Here is an 18,838-nt window from a genome sequence, read left to right on the forward strand (position 1 = left end):
CTCAAATCAATTCTCTCCCACCTAGAAAACCATCTAAGATACCACCCTTGCCCTTAGCCTTCCTCTTATTCACAGCCAAGCTTCCTTTGTTCACACTCTAGGCCACCTTCATTTTCCATTCATGCCCCGACCTGCTGCAATCTGACCTCTGCACTCACTACTCCCTGAAATGGTGCTCATTGGTGGCACCAACAGGTAGTTTCCAGTGCATATCTTATGGGATTTTTCTGCAGAATGGGATGATGTTCACGATGTCTTCCTTCTCAAAACCTTCTCTTCCGGTTTCTGAGATGTCACAACTTTTCTTGTTTTCCTTCTATGTCTCTGGCCTCTCCTCAGTTTCTCCTTCATTGGCTTTTCTTGTGCTGCCCTTTTAACCTGGAGCACCCCAGGCCCCTGCTTTGGTCTCTTTTCTTCTTCCTCTACCTCTAGGTGATCTCACTAATCAATTTATAATGGAATTTATTGTAAAACTCTCTTAAAATCTAAATATTCATGTTAGAAATAATAATCTCAGAAAGAAATAAGATTTGTTGCTTGAAATCATTTATAGTTTTGCAGTACATGTTTTTGAGATTTTTCAGAGTAGAAAGCCCTCTTTAAATGTAGAATTGTCTTGTTTCATTTCAACACAACCAATGTAAAACAAAATAGGTGATGGGAGAATGAAGATTCTGTGGAGAGTGTAGATAACTCACCGAAGACAAGTTTATATAATATAAGCAGGAGGACAATGGAGATGGGCTCATGGACTAGACACAGACCTCCCTACAGCTCCTGTGGGCCTAAGCAGTGGACTCTGATCCTGTGGCAGCTCCCTCATTGTCACAGCTAATTGGACTGGTGGATGCTCATTCAAGGGCAGTCAATCAGCAGACTGGCCAGTGAGCTAGGGCTGGTACCTTGGCTACAACCAATGAGTGGGGCAATCTGGCTTCTCTCAGGAGAACTTGAATGGAGACAGACTACTGAAACTGCAATCTGGTAGTATGTGCTGGAGCTGAGAAGTCATGGAACATCATGCAGACTCAGGGCCTGGAGGAGCCATTTTTAGCCACATGGCAGGAAAGGGAAAAAGTAGCAGAGGCACAGGAACCAGTAGAGTGAAAAGAGAGCATGTGGCAGACAGCAGGTAGAGGCTGGGAATCATGAGAGGGTGAGGGCAGCCAGGCCTGTGTTGCCCATGCTCCAGGCCCCCCTCTCACTTTCTCCTATACCTCCTCTTTTTCCCACTCCCTAGGCCAACTCAATTCAGTTGTTTCTGGATTTCTGGTCCCAAGCAGTCTTTCAGCAATCCCTTCCCCCATGTTCCTCCTCTGCCACCTGTCCAGGTTCATTGAGCCAGTCTCTGAGTCTCTGTTCCTTGCAGCAAGATGGAGGTTGAGGTCTGGCCTCAGGTCTGGAGTCAGACTGGTGCATCCACCAGAGTCCAGGTTTGCAGGCGCAAAACTAAGAGGCCAGGGAAGGGAACTCTGAGAGCCCAAGCCTGTGCCTGGCACTTGGTGCAATGGAGCATTGCGTAGAGGTTGCATCGTTTTTTGTGGATGGCCTCCCAAGAGCCTCAAACATCAGCATCTGACAGCACCATTTTTTGGCTTAGTTTCATCAGAGAGGACCTGTACCTTGGCCATCATTAAACCAGATGCAGTGGCCCATGGAAAGACTGATGAGATTATCATGAAGGTAAGAGAGACAACACTTACCATGCACCACTGTCCTTATGTCCTCTTTTGTGGATAAACAGGGATGGGGCACCGGGCAGTGATATCTTAGTGCAGAAAGATGACTTCTAAGGGGTTGTAGCTCAAACTCCATTCAAGTAAATGAAAATGTTAAATCTGACTGGGACAGATAATGTGGGGATCAGTGTCTCCACAGCCTTTAATGTGGCCTGTCTTTATTTTTTACCTTTCAACTAAATTAATTAATCAATGTGAATTTGGGCTTGATTTACCCTTTTAGAATATTTATATATATTCTACAGATTCAGGAAGCTGGGTTTGAAATTCTAACAAATGAAGAGAGAACCATGACAGAGGCAGAAGTGCAACTTTTCTACCAACACAAAGCTGGAGAGGTCAGCTCATCTACTTCCACAAGTTCAACACACTGTCGTCTCTCTTCCTCCAACATTATGCTTATAGATTGATATTAGTTTGTGACAGAAGAAATTATGAAGAACCAAAATAGGAACAGCAAGTGGGTCATGAATGTGTTCTCAGAATGACAATAGGCTGTATCAGGTAAAGTTTTTTGGTTGCAAAGAAAAGGTTTTGACTCTAAGAAATGAATTAAGGAATTTATTAGAAGCATAGTCCATAACTCACAGAATTGAAGGGAGAGTTTAATGAGAAGGGCTTGGACACAAAAGGAAGCTAGGGATCTCGAAGCAAAGCCTTGAGCATATCACTTTAGGTACTGCCATTGGATAATTCAGATCTAACTACCTTCCATTTGCTTCTGCTGATGACCCACCTGCTTGGGAGTCTTCTTGGCTTAGCTTGGGTCAGAACCCTTCCTCTCAGGTCAGGGGTGTTTGTGTGTTGGGGAATAGGCATCCCATGGTTGTCAGTCAAACTTGGACCAACTGAAATGGGTAAGGGCTGTTCCCTGAAGGAAAACCAGAGTACTGTTACTTGAGGAGGGAGGAAGGGTTGTGAGGCATTGCATGAAAAAAAAAAATAGCAACTATATTTCACCCCTTGGTTATCCAGCATCACACGATTTCCATAGATATGGTCTTTTGAATGTCTCTGCCTAACTTATATAATCTCATGTTTACTCCCAAATGAGTCAACTTAAAAGTCTCGTCATTCTGAGTTCTCTGAGTGTAGTTGGTCATCACTACCACCCATCCCTGACACCCTCCACAGCAGGCAGAGGTGGCCAGGCAGACAGGGTGCAGTGGCTGAGTGGCCATGGGCATGCTAGCTGGTAGCAAGGCTGCTCACTAACTCCCTCCCATTCTGTGGGTGAGATGGGCTCGCTGATCCTCTGCAGGCCCTAGCAGCTCCTGCCCTGGTCACTGTTTTCCCTCCCCGTGCCTAGGAGGCATTTGAGAAGCTGGTACATCACATGTGCAGTGGACCGAGCCACCTCCTGATCCTCACCAGGACTGAGGGCTTCGAGGACGTGGTCACTACCTGGCGAACCGTCATGGGCCCCTGTGACCCCAATGTGGCCAGGAGGGAGCAGCCTGAAAGGTGATGTCACCAACTGTGGTCCTTTCATCCATCTTAAAACCTGCATCCCAGGAGGCTGAGTCCCACTCAGTGTTCAGCCTAGAATCACGGGTAACACAGAGGACTCTCTGATGGCCAGGAGCCTCTCTCTTATATACTTGGGGAGACCCTGACATCTTCCCCCTCTGGTTCAGTCCCCAGCCTTTGCTGAGTGCCTCCTGTGAGCTGCCTCCTCTTCCTGCTCTGTCCTCTTCTAAAGGCTGTTTCTGGATTCATTCCTCAGTCGCTGTTTTCTCTTTTCAGCCAGAGGATTCCACAGGGTACTCCCAGGAAAATACAGATTCTAGGGCCCCATTCAAGCCTGTCAATCAGAGACTCTGGGCCAGGGCCTGAGAATCTGCACTGTAGCCTCAACGCCATCCAAACCTACTCCCCATCAGGGTGTCCTGAGGCCCTCGGGAGTCTGAGTACCTTGTTCTGCACATTGCACTGGGCTTGCTTGGCCTGCTCCTTGGACTTGGGAGTGTTTAGCTTGGCGCCAGCAATCCAAATCCACTGTACCTTGGCCTTTGAAGCTGACAGGCCCAGACAACGGGAAAGAAATTAGAGAGGCCAAGGAACTGCAGTTGTACTTTGTAGCTATAGGGGACCAGGAACATTTATATATGAGGCAGGCTGGGCTAGTGAAAGCCAGCTCAGGATTCAGATCTTAGGTCACTGCAAGTCTCTTCTCAGCCTGAGTTCTCTCAACTGTAAAATGGGGATATGAGCATCCATCAGGATTGTGTATACATACATGTATATATCTCACCGAGAGTAGTGCTTGACACACAGGAAATCGTAGTAATATTATCTTACGAGGCTATTGCAAGGATAACTATGCACAACTTTATCAAGCACTTCGTATGGTGCTAGCCTTTGGTAGTAATATCGAAAAAATGGCAGCTCTTGTGCTTACACCATTAATCATGCATCTTTAAAATGGGGGTAACAGTAGACTCCCTCATAGAGCTGTGGCGAAAATGTAATGGGATCATGTAAAGTACCCAACTATGTGCCCAGCACACTGCCATGACCAAATAAATGCCAGCTACTATTGTCATTGCTGCTGTTCTTGGTATTTCCTGCAGAGAAATCAATTTCACAGGAATGCAGGGTGCTGATTGGTAGTTGGTGATCATGTTGCCAGAAAGCAAGACATTTCTTTTCAAATGAAACAATTGTTTCTTTTACATTTTGCCAATGTTCCCAGTCTCCGAGCTCAGTACGGCACAGAAATGCCCTTCAATGCTGTCCATGGAAGCCGGGACAGAGAAGATGCTGACAGAGAACTGGCATTGCTCTTCCCCAGTTTGAAATTTTCAGACAAAGATACAGAAGCCCCTCAGGGTAAGTCATCAAGGCAGACTTGGTCTTTATTAAATCATAGATACAAGGTATTTGTGACTATGTGCTTGAGTGTGTGGAGGACTGATAATTTTTGGCAACTAAGTCTTCAACCTAATACAGTCCTGTTCTGAAAATACAGGTCATTATATAACTTGACTATCAATACTAAACTGTTTTGTGTTCTCATAGAGCAACATTAAATGTTGCTTTTTTAATACCTCATTAAATTTTTTGCTGCTTATCTTGGAGTCATATTTTTGTTACAAAAAGTACTTTATTTGCATTTCCCTGTGGAAACCATTGGAAAAATTTCATTAACTTTCTGGAAGCCTACCTCAAAGCCAGTCAGAGGCCAGACCTGCTCCACACTCTCCATGTGAAGCCCCTAAGGGCTCACTGAGAAATGCAGCTATACGGAAGGGCCCGCGACCTGAAGCCTGCTGTGACCTCATCTCCCTCAGCCCCACATTTCAATGCATGACCGTTGTTTAGGACCTTCCCTTCATGGGAAGCATTCAGACAGCCTCTGGGAAAGGCATGCCAGGTGGCATCGCCACCTCCAAATCTGGGTGATAACCCCAAGGGGTCCGAAGCCCATGTGACTCAGTCTACCGCACAACCAGTGGAACTGCTACATTACATGTCTCTGGTTTGAACATGAAATGAGTGGAAGGGGCTGGGAGATGATTATCTTGGGAAAACCCAAAGGATGTAAGGGTTGGATTCTTGGGAGGTCACATTCACATCTTAAACATGTGTCTAAATGTTTGGGTTTTAATCAATATATTTGCCTAAATGTTTGATATGCTCATGGTCTCAAGATCTGAAATGCAGCCAAGTCAAAATAGGTGAACTTGCCACTGCTCTGTGAAGTAGAATTATTCCCACTGCCAGCTGAGGAACAAGCTGAGCGTGCCACAGAGGTTGGGGAGCCAGGAAACCTTGGGAAGTGTGGCTCTATGTGGATCAGAGACCCACTGACACTCCAGGCCAGCTTTCCTCTGAGACCTGCCCTCAGAGAGTCCATGATGCATTTCCTTATGTGTCCAGGGCTGTGGGGCCCCTTCAAGCTTTTGGGAATGGGGGGTGGTAATTGGAAGCAAATAGCTGTAACTCAGAGCCAAGTCTGTGGCAGGTGGCTGGGAAGTTCTCACTGGGCTGTTGGGAGTGCTGGAAGATCATGAGACTGACTTTTTGGCCTCAGGTGATGAGAAAAGGGGCTATCTGCAGACCACATCCTGGGAATAAGTGCACAGCCTCCTTTGCATACACTGGCAGCCTGGCTGGGGTGCTGTTCTGCCCATTTATTCTGATGTGTCACTCTCAGCTTTGGGGAGCAGCATATGCCTCCACTGTACTTAGCACTATTCCTGCTAAAAAAAGGCAGGAGTCAAGGTGATAGACAATCCCGGGTTTGAATCCTGGCTCCACTATTCCCCAGCTGAAGAGCCTCTGAAAAGTTACTTACCTTTTCTGGGCCTCAGTTTCCTCATCTGTGAAATGGAGATAATGATAGACTCGTCATAACCACAAATAACCTCATAATAAAAATCTTCATCATAGAGCTGTTGTGAAGATGAAAGACAGGATGTAAAGCTCTTGGTCTGGCATCTGACACGAATTAAATGCTCAATGTTATCCATCTTAATTTATTTAATTCCTGGTCCCTAACACGTATCAGGACTTCTTTGCTGGCCCTCCTGCTCTGACCTTTAACTTCCCATTTCTTCGTGGATGGTGGGTGGGACAGAAGGTCTGGGACAGGGCTGTTTCCGGAGTCCTACCAAACATCTGTCATCCCACAGGCGGTGAGGCTGAAGCAACAGCGGGGCCCGCTGAGGCGCTTTGCTTTCCCGAGGATGTGGATTGAGATGGCTGTGCTGCTCTTCCAGGGCACGTGACCAGGGGTCTACTGCACAAAACAGACCTCCAGAATCGGAATTTACTCTTTTGAGTACCAATACTTTTTGGTTTAGCTGTCTTCTGTAGACAATGAAAATAATATGACTGGGCACAGTGGCTCACGCCTGTAATCCCAGCACTTTGGGAGGCCGAGACAGGTGGATCACCTGAGATCAGGAGTTTGACACCAGCCTGGCCAACATGGTGAAACCCTGTCTCTACTAAAAATACAAAAAATTAGCCGGTCATGGTGGCGTGCACCTGTCATCCCAGCTACTTGGGTGGCTTAGGCATGAGAATCGCTTGAACCCGGGAGGTGAAGGTTGCAGTGAGCCGAGATCATGCCACTGCACTCCAGCCTGGGTGACAGAGTGAGACTCCGTCTTAATAATAAAAAAAAAGTAAAGAAAGAGAATAGTATATACTTTTCTGCCTTATTAAACAGTATGTAGAACATTTTTTTTTTTTTTTCTGTCTTTGGGATTTTACAAAATAATTGAACATCAGTTATTACATCCTGTTGTGAGATACAAGTGTCATCTCAGAGGATACTGGGTTATATGAGATGGTGTTTCCCCAACAATAAATCTACCTTATGAATTAAACAATTTTAGAACTTAATTTGGTAACCATGAGCTTGAAAACAGTGCAGCAAGATTGGCTATGACACTTCCAGGCACACTGATGCCTAGGCAGATATAAATAGGCTCCAAATGCTTCCTCACACTGCCTGCCCAAGTCACACCAACAGTCATTTAATGCTGCCAGATTTTCCCATCTGCAGTTCTCCATTACCAGGGCATGTTCATAAAGCAATGCTTAGACATTAAATTTGGAACCAGGATTCATCTAATTTTCTTGACGCATCCCTCCCCCATTTCTCTGGCTTCTGATTCTGGCTGACACCTAAATTTAAAAGCTGAGAGCTCCTAGTGGGGCCAGGTTGCCTTCAGCTCTCACTGAATTGCCTGGCTTAGCCATCCCTCTACAGTTCTTCTCTTGAGGGACAGAGGATTTCAGTAAAAAGTAGCTCTTATGACCACTTGGGAATTATTAGCACACAATGCCACCCCCTCTAACCACTTTACCTGTAAATTTGCCAAGTGCAGGCATACTTTTTCCTGAGGAGAAGGCCATGTTCTTCTACACCATGAAGCAAATGCCAGCGTCTTCCTCCTTGCTGGTTTTGTCCATGACTTGAAGTTCTTTAAATAGGCAGTTAGCTCCCAGAGGACATCTTCGTGGGTGCATCACACTTCGTCAGCTTAGCACAACACAGTCTGTGCTAGGCCCTGAGCTGGCTCTGGGGACACACGGTTAAGTCAGTCCCCACAGTTGGGAACCAAGGCCAGTGACCTTCAGTAGGCCCTACTATTTAAGGCCACTGTGTTTCCCAGGACCTCATGCCACCCCTGGATGGAAACACACATGTCCAGTGCTCATCGGAAACTGTACAGGATCTTAATGTGCCCAACAGAGCCCTCACTGACAGGACCTGTCAGGAAGCTGGATGCACTATTCCAGATCCCCAGACTCACAGCCCACCATGGGGCTGTGCTCTTCCCTTTGGGAGTGGGCTCAAGAGCGGGGCCCATATGGTCTGTGCCCACTTCACAAGTGACAAACGACTTGGAGAAGCCCTGTGCCTGGGTTTCCACACCACAGGTGTGTGTGGCTCTGAATGAGCTACTTGGAGGGGTGCACCCAGCTGACAGCCATCTGATCTCCCCAGAATCTGGGAAGCCAAGGATCTTCCAACATTGGTGAGATGAGAGATGGAGCCACCAGAACCTCCCAAAGCAGGGGAGAGAGGGGAAAATGAGGTTGGGGAACTGAGCCTGTTGGCGGGGAGTGTTCTTGTGTCAGTGATGGATGAAGTAGCTGGGCAGGGCAGTGGGAAAGCAAGTGGGGCACTAGGTGATGGGGCAGAAGTGGGAGGAATGGTGACATGCCCCTTCCTCCCATTACTGGTGACTCAGGGATGCTGTGGGTTCAGCATTGCAGGGCATCTCTAAGAGTCCACAAGTTTCATGGCATAGGGAACAGGGGAATGGGGTGTAAGGGGGTTCCCGAGAGTGGCTCAAATATCAGCCCACTCCCAGAGGATGGAACTCATTGGCGGAGACCCTAGGCCTGGTTTCCCACAATAGAAGCAAATACGGAAGTAAAGGATGGGTGCTGTTTTTGGCCTTAAGAACCCTTGGTTCCTGGGTGTGAGTGCCTGACAAGGAGGAGGGCAGGCTGGGCTCCATGAAGTCAAGGAGGGTGGTTTAAGGACTGGCTCTGGACCTCCACTCAGACTGAGGGCAGATTGCTTGCCAAAGCCAGGAGCCAGGGGCTGCAGAGATAGAGAAAAGGTGGCTTAGTAGTCCACTCAGTGGCCCTTGGGGAGTTCCGTCAGCCTTCCCTAAAGCCACATCCTGGACCTTCTCTCATGCTGGAAATAAACATGTGCCTCTCTGCCCAGTAAACAGGGAAGGGGCAGGATGGGGACAGCACCAGTCCCTATCCCAGATGGCAAGAAATTGGAACCATTCTGTCAGCCCTCCATCAAGATCTGGGGTGGGACTCCCCCTTTCCTCCTTTTTTAGGCCTCACTTTCAAGTTTTCCCTGTGGCAGTTATGGGAAACAGGGGCCTGCTTGGCCCTGCTCCTATTCTCTTCGCCTTAACCTTGGGTCCTCTCAGAGGTTCCCACCACGATTATTCCCTCTCTTGCTAGCCACCTCATCATCCTCCCGCCACACTCTGGCACAGGTGTCCTTGGCTTTGTTTCCAGTGAGGCCTGGAGATAGGAGGTGTGCCTACAATTCAGAGATGGGAAAAGGTGGCAGTGCGTAGTAGACGAAGAGCACCTGTGTGTCCTTGCAGAGGGATAGCAAGCTCTTGCATACTGTGCAGCTGGTGGCAGTGGAGATGGGGCATACCTAAGGAGAACAGGATGGAGGGGGTGGACATGACATTGGGGACGGGATATCTTGTGGCTGGGAGTGGCCACCTGTGAAGGGTCTGCTGGCCTTCGGAAGGAGGCCAAAAAGAGAGGGGTCCCCAGACTGCTGTAGATGCCTCTGGAAGCCACACTTACCTTAAGGCACTGGGTCCCACTCTGAAATGCAAAGCCACTTCCCAGCCCTTCATTTACCAAGAATCACAGGTTCCAAAAGCCTGTACACATTATCTTCTGATGTTTCCTAATGTTCTAGACATTTGGAAAACAGACTCCTTTTTAGAAGTTGCCATGATTTTTCTTGGCTTTTATTAGCATGTGTTAAAATCATATTATCCAAACACTACCAGAAGAACATGTATTGTTCTGAATAAAGTGCTTAAAGAAAAAAAAATGCAACTTATTAAATTGGACATTCTTTTCTAGTTCATAAATTTTGGATTACAATCAGGGCACAAAAGGAGAAACAGAATGCAGTATTAGAGCGAGAAGCTTAGTTAAGAACTTGGGTGTAGACACAAGACCATGTCCACTCTTCCCACTTCCTTGCTGACTGAACACTGCACCTGCATAAAGCAGCAAACAGCTTTGTTTCAATAAATACATTTCCCTTCATTCAAATCAGAAAAGTTAATTATAGTAAAGCATTTTTAATTTGACCATCTGTTTATACCCACAGGCAAAATTTATCCACAGAGTTTAAGTGTGAAAGTGTTATTTCATTGGGCCTTGAGCTTTCTAATGCTATTTGGGTTCAAGATTGTCTCAGCAATTCATTATTGGTTTCTTTATATTTACCTGGTACTATTTAATACCAACACTATAGCGTTTTGTGTTAAAAATGCCAACCAAGGATATTTTCACAGTTCTAGAAACAACGAGTGGGCCTAAGGCTTTCTTCCCAATAAACTAAGTTTTCTTTTAACTGGGTTTCTCACATTAGCACTCTGATATCTGCACAAAACCAAGTCCTGTTGTGACAGATTTTAAAATCAGTGATGTTCTGAAAAAATAACTTGGAAGTCTCTGTGTTTGAATCTTGGGTGGCCATGTCGACAGCAGGAAAAATTGCATTAAATACATTTTTAAAACATTCATTTGCAACCAAACATTTAAATCTTCCAAGGAACGTGCAGGGTGGTGATAGGGCAGCTGCAGTGTGAGCAACCCCATCAGGAGTGGCTGAGGGTGGGCCTGGGGCTCCATCAGTGGCACACACTCACCGCAAGCTTCTGGACCGCAGACCTTGCATCCTGGTTGTGAAGCCTTTGACCTTCTTTTAGCAAAAAGAAAAGGCAGGCTGCTTCTTCCTTCAAACAGTCAAGAGCAACTTCTGTTGAGTTCACCTTGCCGCTGACCCAGAAGTTGGAGCAGGGGCCAAGCTAAGGGGTTCAGAAAGGCTAACAGTACTTGCTGTAAAAAGAAGTCATCTTCAGTCATCCTGGGGAGATTCCCCTGCCCCTCTCCCAACTTGAGTGCTTTTAGCTTCATGCAGGAAAAGATTTTAGTTGTATCTTTTATTAAATTTCAATCTCGTTTTACAAAAGCATACCAACTAGCAATCCTGAGCAACTAGTATGAAATTTGCTGAATACAGCTAAGAGAAAGCTTTCTAAACTATCCTGTTCTTTTTTTCTTTCTACAGGGGTGTGTGTAGAACATTCTTCAGTTTCACAGTGATATATGCTGTTTCAGGAAGCACAAGGTGTTCTGTTTCTGGGAAGTGATGACCTACTTTTAGTCTGAGCACAAGTTTCCATGACTGGTTCTAAATCTGGCCAGATATTGCTAATACCAATGACAGGAGTTAGGGCAATTGGGAGGCTCTTGGTCCCCAGTTCCTGTCAAGGGTAAGCCCATCTGGGTCATGGCTGGGCTTTCACTATCAGTAGTTATATTTCCCTTTGATGCTTCAAAAAGCCTATGGTGAATCTGTTGCCTCACTTTACTCCTCCATTTGACTTGGAAGCCTGAGAACTTACTGAATTAGGATGAAAAAAGGCTCTGTACCTGCTAATATTGACGGCAGTAAGATGCTAGCTTACTATTTTGCACAGCACCATGTATAGTGCCTGTTAATCAGGCCAACTATAGCCAACTTTTTCTTTTTTTTCTTTTTTTTTTTATATAAAGAAAATCTATGTAAGTTGAGGTTCAGAAATGCATATATTTTTTACTTACAAATATTCATCTGACCAAAATTCAACATAACCTTTATGGAACACTTAACAATTGTTTTGTTTTTAAAATAACATTTCATTCAAACTGTATATAATTCAGTAAAGTTTTTTATACAGCAAGCAATGCTTAAACCCTGGAAAATCTGTAGAAAAGAGATTTTCACACAAAATAAGAAAAGAAAAATCTGAGGTATCCCTCACACACACACATCCATTCATTCTGGCCCATGTACGTGCACATACACACGCATGCCTGTGTGTTCACACAGACATATTCATTCTCACTCACAAAGTGGCTGCAGCATAGGCAAAAAATTGTAGGTCCAAAGGAAAATGATTGATTGTTCTAATAAAGAGTCCGAGTAGCTCAGAAAAAAAAACCAAAACAAAACACAAGAGTCTTCTGAGGAAATTACTACCTCAAAAAAATGTTCTCAAGATGAATTTGAGATCTAAGCCTACTAAACTGCTTTTGCAAAACAGCTCCCTGCAGTCCAAGGTGACTTGTGCAAATAGAAGGAATCAAATGAGGCTGGTTCCTGTACTTCCTTAAACAAGGAGGTGGGATGCTCGCAGGTGCCCAGGGGCACTCCCATCATGCCAGGTACTGCTGCAGTGCCATCTTTGCCCTGAAATCACAAAATTCCTGTTAGCCATCATCTCAGAATTGTAATTGGGGTAAAAAACCCTATGGCTCAATGATGATAGCTAGGGAAGTCTAAAAAAGTAAATCTCCAGAGGGAATTGGGGTGAGCCCAGGTGGGCACCTGCCTTAAGGGGTAGACACTTGAAATCTACTCTGGCTATATTCTTCTTCCTGTGGTTGTCTCAGAGGGCTGTTACTGCACTTAAACCTGCTGCAGCTCAGTGACATTCCACAGTCCCTGGTATGTGCTGACATTCTATGTTTTCTTTTGTCACTGGCATATAGTTGTGATAGGTCTTAAATTCTTTACTTTTTCTTACTGCCATGTAGGTTTTATGCAGTGAGGCACAACACTAGGGGAGAACACTTAGGGTTCTGGGAAGCAAATAAGAAAACTGACCAAGGAAATGGTGTTGAGGTGATTAGAAGGTGCATGGAAGGGGCCAAGAGCCCATGGGATGAGGCTGTCTTATGCTTCACATGCCTCAGAACTGTGGAAGAAGGCTACAATTTCATCTTGTTCTTCTCATCACACCTGATGACACCGTAACTGATCAATGTGAGATGTATGTTGTTACGGTGATGGGGGAAGAAGGTGGCCAGGTGGAAAGGAAAAGATAGAATGTAGGCCGGGTGCTGTGGCTCACGCCTGTAATTCTAGCACTTTGGGAGGCTGAGGAGGGCGGATCACCTGAGGTCAGGAATTCAAGACCAGCCTGGCCAACACGGCGAAACCCGGTTTCTACCAAAAATACAAAAATTAGCCGAGTGTGGTAGCGGGCACCTGTAATCCCAACCACTTCGGAGGCTAAGCCAGGAGAATGGCCTGAACCTGGGGGGCGGAGGTTGCAGTGAGCTGAGATCGTGCCATTGCACTCCAGCCTGTGCGACAAGAGTGAAACTCCATCTCAAAAAAAAAAAAACAAAAGAACAAAAAACAAACAAACCCAAAAACAAACCAAAAAATAATGCGAACAGTGACTTAATCTATCCTGATCCTTGTAAAAGTGGCCTCCTTTGAGGTGGGCCCAAAGAGGCCTCCTTTACTATTCCTATCACAAACTTGGTAAAGTTTCTAAAGAGGCTGCAATTGTGGGAGTTAGGAAGTCAAGTTTCAGCAATGGTCTCTTCTAAGCTATGGAAAGAAAGTCTACCTATGGAAAGGTACAATAGCTGATCAAACTAATACCAAGTAGACTATGCATACAATAAGCTGGATTCAAGTGCAGTTTCTGCAGTAATGGACACAACAGTTTTTTAAGTGGTATACTAAGGTGTATTCTTGCAATTATGTAAGACTCTAAAGATGATATTGTGAATAGTCCAATCCATCAGAACAGAAAGCTCTAGAAAGATTATCTCCACGTTATGAGCAAGTTGGGTTCTACAAGGACATTTTCAGAAACAAGTTTATGAATGATGCCACAGACCATCCACCTGACTCCCCAAATACTTAAAGAGGTTGAGAAGAGCAGTTCTGATGGAGGTGGGAGCTCTGGGACCCTGCAACCCTGAAGCCCTCTAAGCCTGGGTGGAGAGGGCTGGTTAGCAATAGTTCCTCATCTGTAAGCATCTGAAAGTCAAAGGATCAAAGCCTTAATGACAAAAGGAACCTGAGAGATGTATTCTTCAGGTGATAGACTTTACTGTACCATGATGCGAATACCACGAGGGTCTTGATCGAAATTCTGTATTGCTCTTTAAATCTGCCAAATTCAAACTCCTTCTGGATCTTATTCAGAGGTTGGCTAGGTTTGATTATTTTGGGTCTCAGACACTGTACCTTTACTGTCTTTCTACTGTCATTATCTAAGGAGTCTTTTTAGAAGAATGGTTTTGGAGGCAAGATTACCCTTTCTTAGATGGACTCAGGTTGGGTAGCTCAGACCTTGATTCTATTATTTTATGGTTTAAGTTTAAGATGAGCTAAAAACTTATGTGAAAACAGCACCAGAGTGGTCTAAGCAAGCAGGCTAAACCTATCCCACTTGATGCTGGTAAGGCCTGTCTTAACCATCCTATGTCATCCCTGAGATGATTTTAAGTAAAATCTGTTTTTACTTCTGAATAAATATGAGATAAAACCCCCCGTGAACAATCTGGCTCTCAGGCAGAAGAAATGGGCTGACAGAGCCCATCGTTTATGCCAGCAGCTGTGGAGGTGGTTCCAGTCCTCAAGGTACAAGCTCAAATCCAGCCTTCAGCATGTGGATGGACTTGACTTTGATGGTACATTCATCTGACCAGCAGCCTTGGGCTGCAGTTATTTAGTTCTTCTTCTTCCTCTTTTTTTTTTTTTTCTTTTTCTTTCTTTTTTTTTTTTTCTTGAGACAGTCTTGCTCTGTTGCCCAGGCTGGAGTGTAGTGGTGCAATCTCGGCTCACCCTAACCTCTGCCTTCTGGGTTTAAGTGATCCTCCTGCCTCAGCCTCCCGAGTAGCTGGGACTACAGGCACACACCACCACGCCCGGCTAATTTTTGGAGTTTAGTAGAGACGGGGTTTCACTATGTTGGTCAGACTGATCTTGAACTCCTGACCTCATAATCCGCTTGCCTTGGCCTCCCAAAGTGCTGGGATTACAGGCATGAGCCACTGTGCCCAGCCTAGTTATTCTTCTTTAGCCTACAGGATGGTAAGCTTCGGGGAAGCAGAGGACCAGCCTGTCCTGTGTGCTTCACAATCTGGAAGAGCCATTTACTTCAGAGGAGTTAGTTAAGTTCCTCTCCCCTTCAGTGGAGAAGACAGACAACCTGACAGCCAAGGCACAGTGTGACGTGTTCTACAGATGCTACGAGAGCACAAAAAGCATCCCTGGCAAAGCCTGGAGGGGAGGGTGGAGAGTGGGTCAGGCAAGGCTTTTTGGAGGACATGGCAACCTGATATGAGTTTTGAAGGATAAATGGTCACTGTCCAGGCATCTTTTTCCTTTGTTTTCTGGACACCTTATGCGCCTGAGTCTCTGCCTGCCTCACTAGCTGTTCCTTCTGCTCCTTTGCTGCATCTTTCTTGTCACTGCCTAAATGCTGGGGGGACTCTAGATCTTGGTCCTTAGTTCTCCTTTCTCTCTTTTTTACTTGCTCTAGGAGACTTCATCCAGCTCCATGGCTTTAAATACCATTCAGATTGGCCGGGAGCGGTGGCTCACGCCTGTAATCCCAGCACTTTGGGAGGCCGAGGCGGGTGGATCACAAGGTCAGGAGATCGAGACCATCCTGGTTAACATGGTGAAACCCCGTCTCTACTAAAAATACAAAAAATTAGCCGGGCGCGGTGGTGGGCACCTGTAGTCCCAGCTACTGGGAGGCTGAGGCAGGAGAATGGCATGAACCCGGGAGGCGGAGCTTGCAATGAGCCGAGATCACACCACTGCACTCCAGCCTGGGTGAAAGAGCAAGACTCCATCTCAAAAAATAAATAAATAAATAAATACCATTCAGATTTACAGCCCTGCTCTTCCAAGTCCCTTGGATATCTAATAGGCATCCTAACGTTGGCATACCCAAACAAGAACTCTTGATGCTCCCTACTGCAACCCACTTCTATATTCCTCACCATCTTGGTATACGGCAACACCCTCTGTCCAGTTGCTCAGGCTAAAACCCTAGACATTGTCCTTTCCTCTCTTTAACATCCTATACTGAATCTGTGAGTAAGTCCTGTTGGTGCTTATCTTCAGATTAAATCCTGAATCCAACCACTTCTCAATACTTCCAATAAGAATCCCCCCCTCCCTTGCCGACATTATTACAATGGCCTTTAACTGGTCTCTGTGCCTCCATTCTTGCCATCCTACAGATGGTTCTCTGTACAGTCACCAGAGTGATCTTTTAAAAATTCAAATCAGGGCCCGGCGTGGTGGCTCAGGCCTGTAATCCCAGCACTTTGGGAAGCCGAGGTGGGTGGATGATCTGAGGTCAGGAGTTTGAGACCAGCCTGGCCAACATGGTAAAACCCTGTCTCTACAAAAATACAAAAAAATTAGCTGGGTGTGGTGGCAGGCGCCTGTAATCCCAGCTACCTGGGAGGCTGAGGCAGGAGAATCACTTGAACTCAGGAGGCAGAGGTTTCAGTGAGCCAAGATCACGCCATTGCACTCCAGCCTCGGCAACAAGAGTGAAACTCCATCTCGAAAGAGAAGAAAAGAAAAAGAAAAAGGAAAAGGAAAAGGAAAAGGAAAAGGAAAAAAGGAATTCAAATCAGATAATGTCTCCTCTCCTTAACAGTCTCCAATGATTTCCTATTAAACTCTGAATAAAAGCCAAAGTCCTTACCTTACCTACAAGGCTCTTCATGGTCTGGCTTCTTCCACCTATTAGCATTCTCCCTCTCATTATTTTTCATTAGCCCTCTGTTCTTCTTGCTATTCCTTGAACATACCAAGTTCACTCCTGCTTCAGGGCCTTTGAACCCACTATCACCCCTGTCTGTAATACTCTTCATCTAAGCATTTGCCCAGATGAAATCTTCCTTATTTCATTCAGGTCTCTGATCATGTCATCCTCAGAGAGATCTTTACTGGCTAACCTAAAATAAATTTTCTTGATCTTCCATTCCTTCACCTTGCTTTATTTTTCTTCACGGTACCTCTCATCACCTGATACTGTGTTACGTATTCATTTGTTTATCATCTATCTTCTATACTAGAATGTAAGTTACATGAGGGCAAAGACTTCATCAATTTTATTCACCATTATATCTCCAGTGCCTAAAACAATGCCTGGCAGAAGGCAGGTATTAAAAAGAGATACCTGATGAATGAATGGGGACTCAGAGGAGAGGAGACTGGGATAGCAAAGTAGATGGAACAGAATGTGTAAATGCATGAAGGTGTGCTACTGTAAGCGGACAGGTATGGCTGCAGTATGGGGTGTACATGGTGGGTGCAGGGAAGATGAGAAAGGCAGAGCCAGACCATTAAGGGCTGAAGGGCTTCTAAGCCATGCTCAAGAGTCTAGAGACTCAAAGTACTGATGTTCCCTGATTTGTTATTATACAAATGTGAAATGGAAAGTGAAGGCTGTTACAAGGGAGAACACACAGCTAGGAAGAGCATTTACGGCTCTTTCGAGGTTAGCTGAGTATCTGATTATAACTCTCGACGCTACCAGGAAATGATGAGCTCTTTGAGGACAGTGATTCCTTAGTGGTCGCTTTTGTATCCCCAGCAGCTGGGCCAGCCTGGCACAAAACGGGTGTTCAGTGAGGTTTTGAGCTAATGAATGTTTGCATTACTGGTTTTTCTGCTTTCCAAAACGCCACATGCATGTCTATTCTAATGATCAGGCGAATGTACACAAATGGCCTCTGGATCCAATCCACTAAGATGGCCCAGACTCATGTTAATTCACAATAAGATGAGAGTCTTTAATAATTTGGTAATCATTAGTTTACAGCTCACTCAAATGTCATACAGTGGCTCATAGAAAATTATAAAGAAAATCCAAGAATCTAAAGGATTTAAAAAGTATGGCCATTAATTACCAAGCAATTCAAACCCTTTCATGAAAGAATCCAACACAGCCCAAAGCAAGGCCTTTTCGCATTCATACTCACTTGTCACAAAGGTTTGAATCTGGTGACTGACTCAGTTTGTGTAGAATATCTACGATGCCCATGTCTCGTAATTTATCCTGGCGTTCTTGTGAACCTAAACGATTAAAGCCAGGTTATTGGGAACATGACCCAGGCAAATGCTTTCTTTGATGTAAAATTAACAATCTAGAGCCTTACCAGTGTCCTTCACTCCCTACTCCTCCTGTACCCCTTGTCCTCTACCCTCTCCCAATGTAGTTGGACCCGCTCATGCTTGGACTCTCTGACAGTCTTCTAACTCGTCTCTCTGCCTCCTGACCATCCTGCCTGCAGTCTATCCTGGGTTCTGCAGTTGGACTGATTTCTCCATGGACTACAGGGTCAAGGTGAGATTCTTCAGCCTGGTACAAGGCCCTCTGCCACTGACTCCCAGCTTCATCACTTCTTTCAGGACATACCCATGGCCCTGGCCAGACCAGGCCAGGCTCTTACTACTCTAAACAGGTCTTATCTTCCCCTTTCTATTGTCTTCTACCCTCCTCTGTCCTCCCGGCACTTTTTGTTGCCTCTCCGCACAACTGGCACTTCCAATTTCATATCACTCTGTTCTATCTTCCAAATAGACTAACATCTCCTTGAGGGTGGCTTTGTCTCCCCAGTACACAAGTGGTACTTGGTATCTAGGTCTGTGCGCGGAATCCAGTTTCCCTTCTTGCACTTTGTTTTGGGCGCTGCTGCTGAGTAATCCCCTGGAGTCTTCCCCACTGAAGAGCCCACAGTGACCATTCATGCACTGGCTCTCTCTAAACACACTGAATCAGAATTTCTAGGCATGGGGCCCAGAAATCTGCACTTAAAAAAGTTCCCCAGGTGATTCTAATGCAGCCAACCCAGCCTTGAGACCCACTGCTCTCCTGTATTTGCTACCTTGGCTATATATTGGAATCATCTGGGGAGCTTTAAGAACCACTTATGCCTGGAGCCCACCCCGAGAGATTCTGATTTAATTGGCCTGGTGTAAAAATTCCCAGGTGATTCTAATATGCAGCCACAGTAAAGAA

General features: G+C 45.6%; 2 protein-coding genes across 6 annotated transcripts in view; one reads left to right on the forward strand and one right to left on the reverse strand.

The window, feature by feature from the left end:
* NME9 (NME/NM23 family member 9) overlaps window positions 1-7,343 on the forward strand; it is a 29,263-nt gene extending 21,920 nt beyond the window's left edge. Inside the window, exons 8-12 of the mRNA XM_032144255.2 lie at window positions 1,601-1,683; window positions 1,985-2,077; window positions 3,049-3,203; window positions 4,435-4,571; window positions 6,377-7,343. Coding sequence (XP_032000146.1) covers window positions 1,601-1,683; window positions 1,985-2,077; window positions 3,049-3,203; window positions 4,435-4,571; window positions 6,377-6,441 — 533 coding nt within the window. The 3' untranslated portion in view covers window positions 6,442-7,343. The remainder of the gene's footprint in view (window positions 1-1,600; window positions 1,684-1,984; window positions 2,078-3,048; window positions 3,204-4,434; window positions 4,572-6,376) is intronic.
* A 4,223-nt stretch (window positions 7,344-11,566) lies between these two features.
* The window catches only part of ARMC8 (armadillo repeat containing 8), a 114,392-nt gene continuing 107,120 nt past the window's right edge, over window positions 11,567-18,838 (reverse strand). For all 5 annotated transcript variants that reach the window (XM_032144250.2, XM_032144254.2, XM_032144252.2 and 2 more), the window contains 2 exons: window positions 17,799-17,892; window positions 11,567-12,228 (listed from right to left, as the gene is read on the reverse strand). In XM_032144250.2, coding sequence (XP_032000141.1) covers window positions 12,195-12,228; window positions 17,799-17,892 — 128 coding nt within the window. In that variant the 3' untranslated portion in view covers window positions 11,567-12,194. The remainder of the gene's footprint in view (window positions 12,229-17,798; window positions 17,893-18,838) is intronic.

Source organism: Hylobates moloch, unplaced genomic scaffold (assembly GCF_009828535.3).
Source record: "Hylobates moloch isolate HMO894 unplaced genomic scaffold, HMol_V3 SCAFFOLD_22, whole genome shotgun sequence".
NCBI lineage: Eukaryota > Metazoa > Chordata > Mammalia > Primates > Hylobatidae > Hylobates > Hylobates moloch.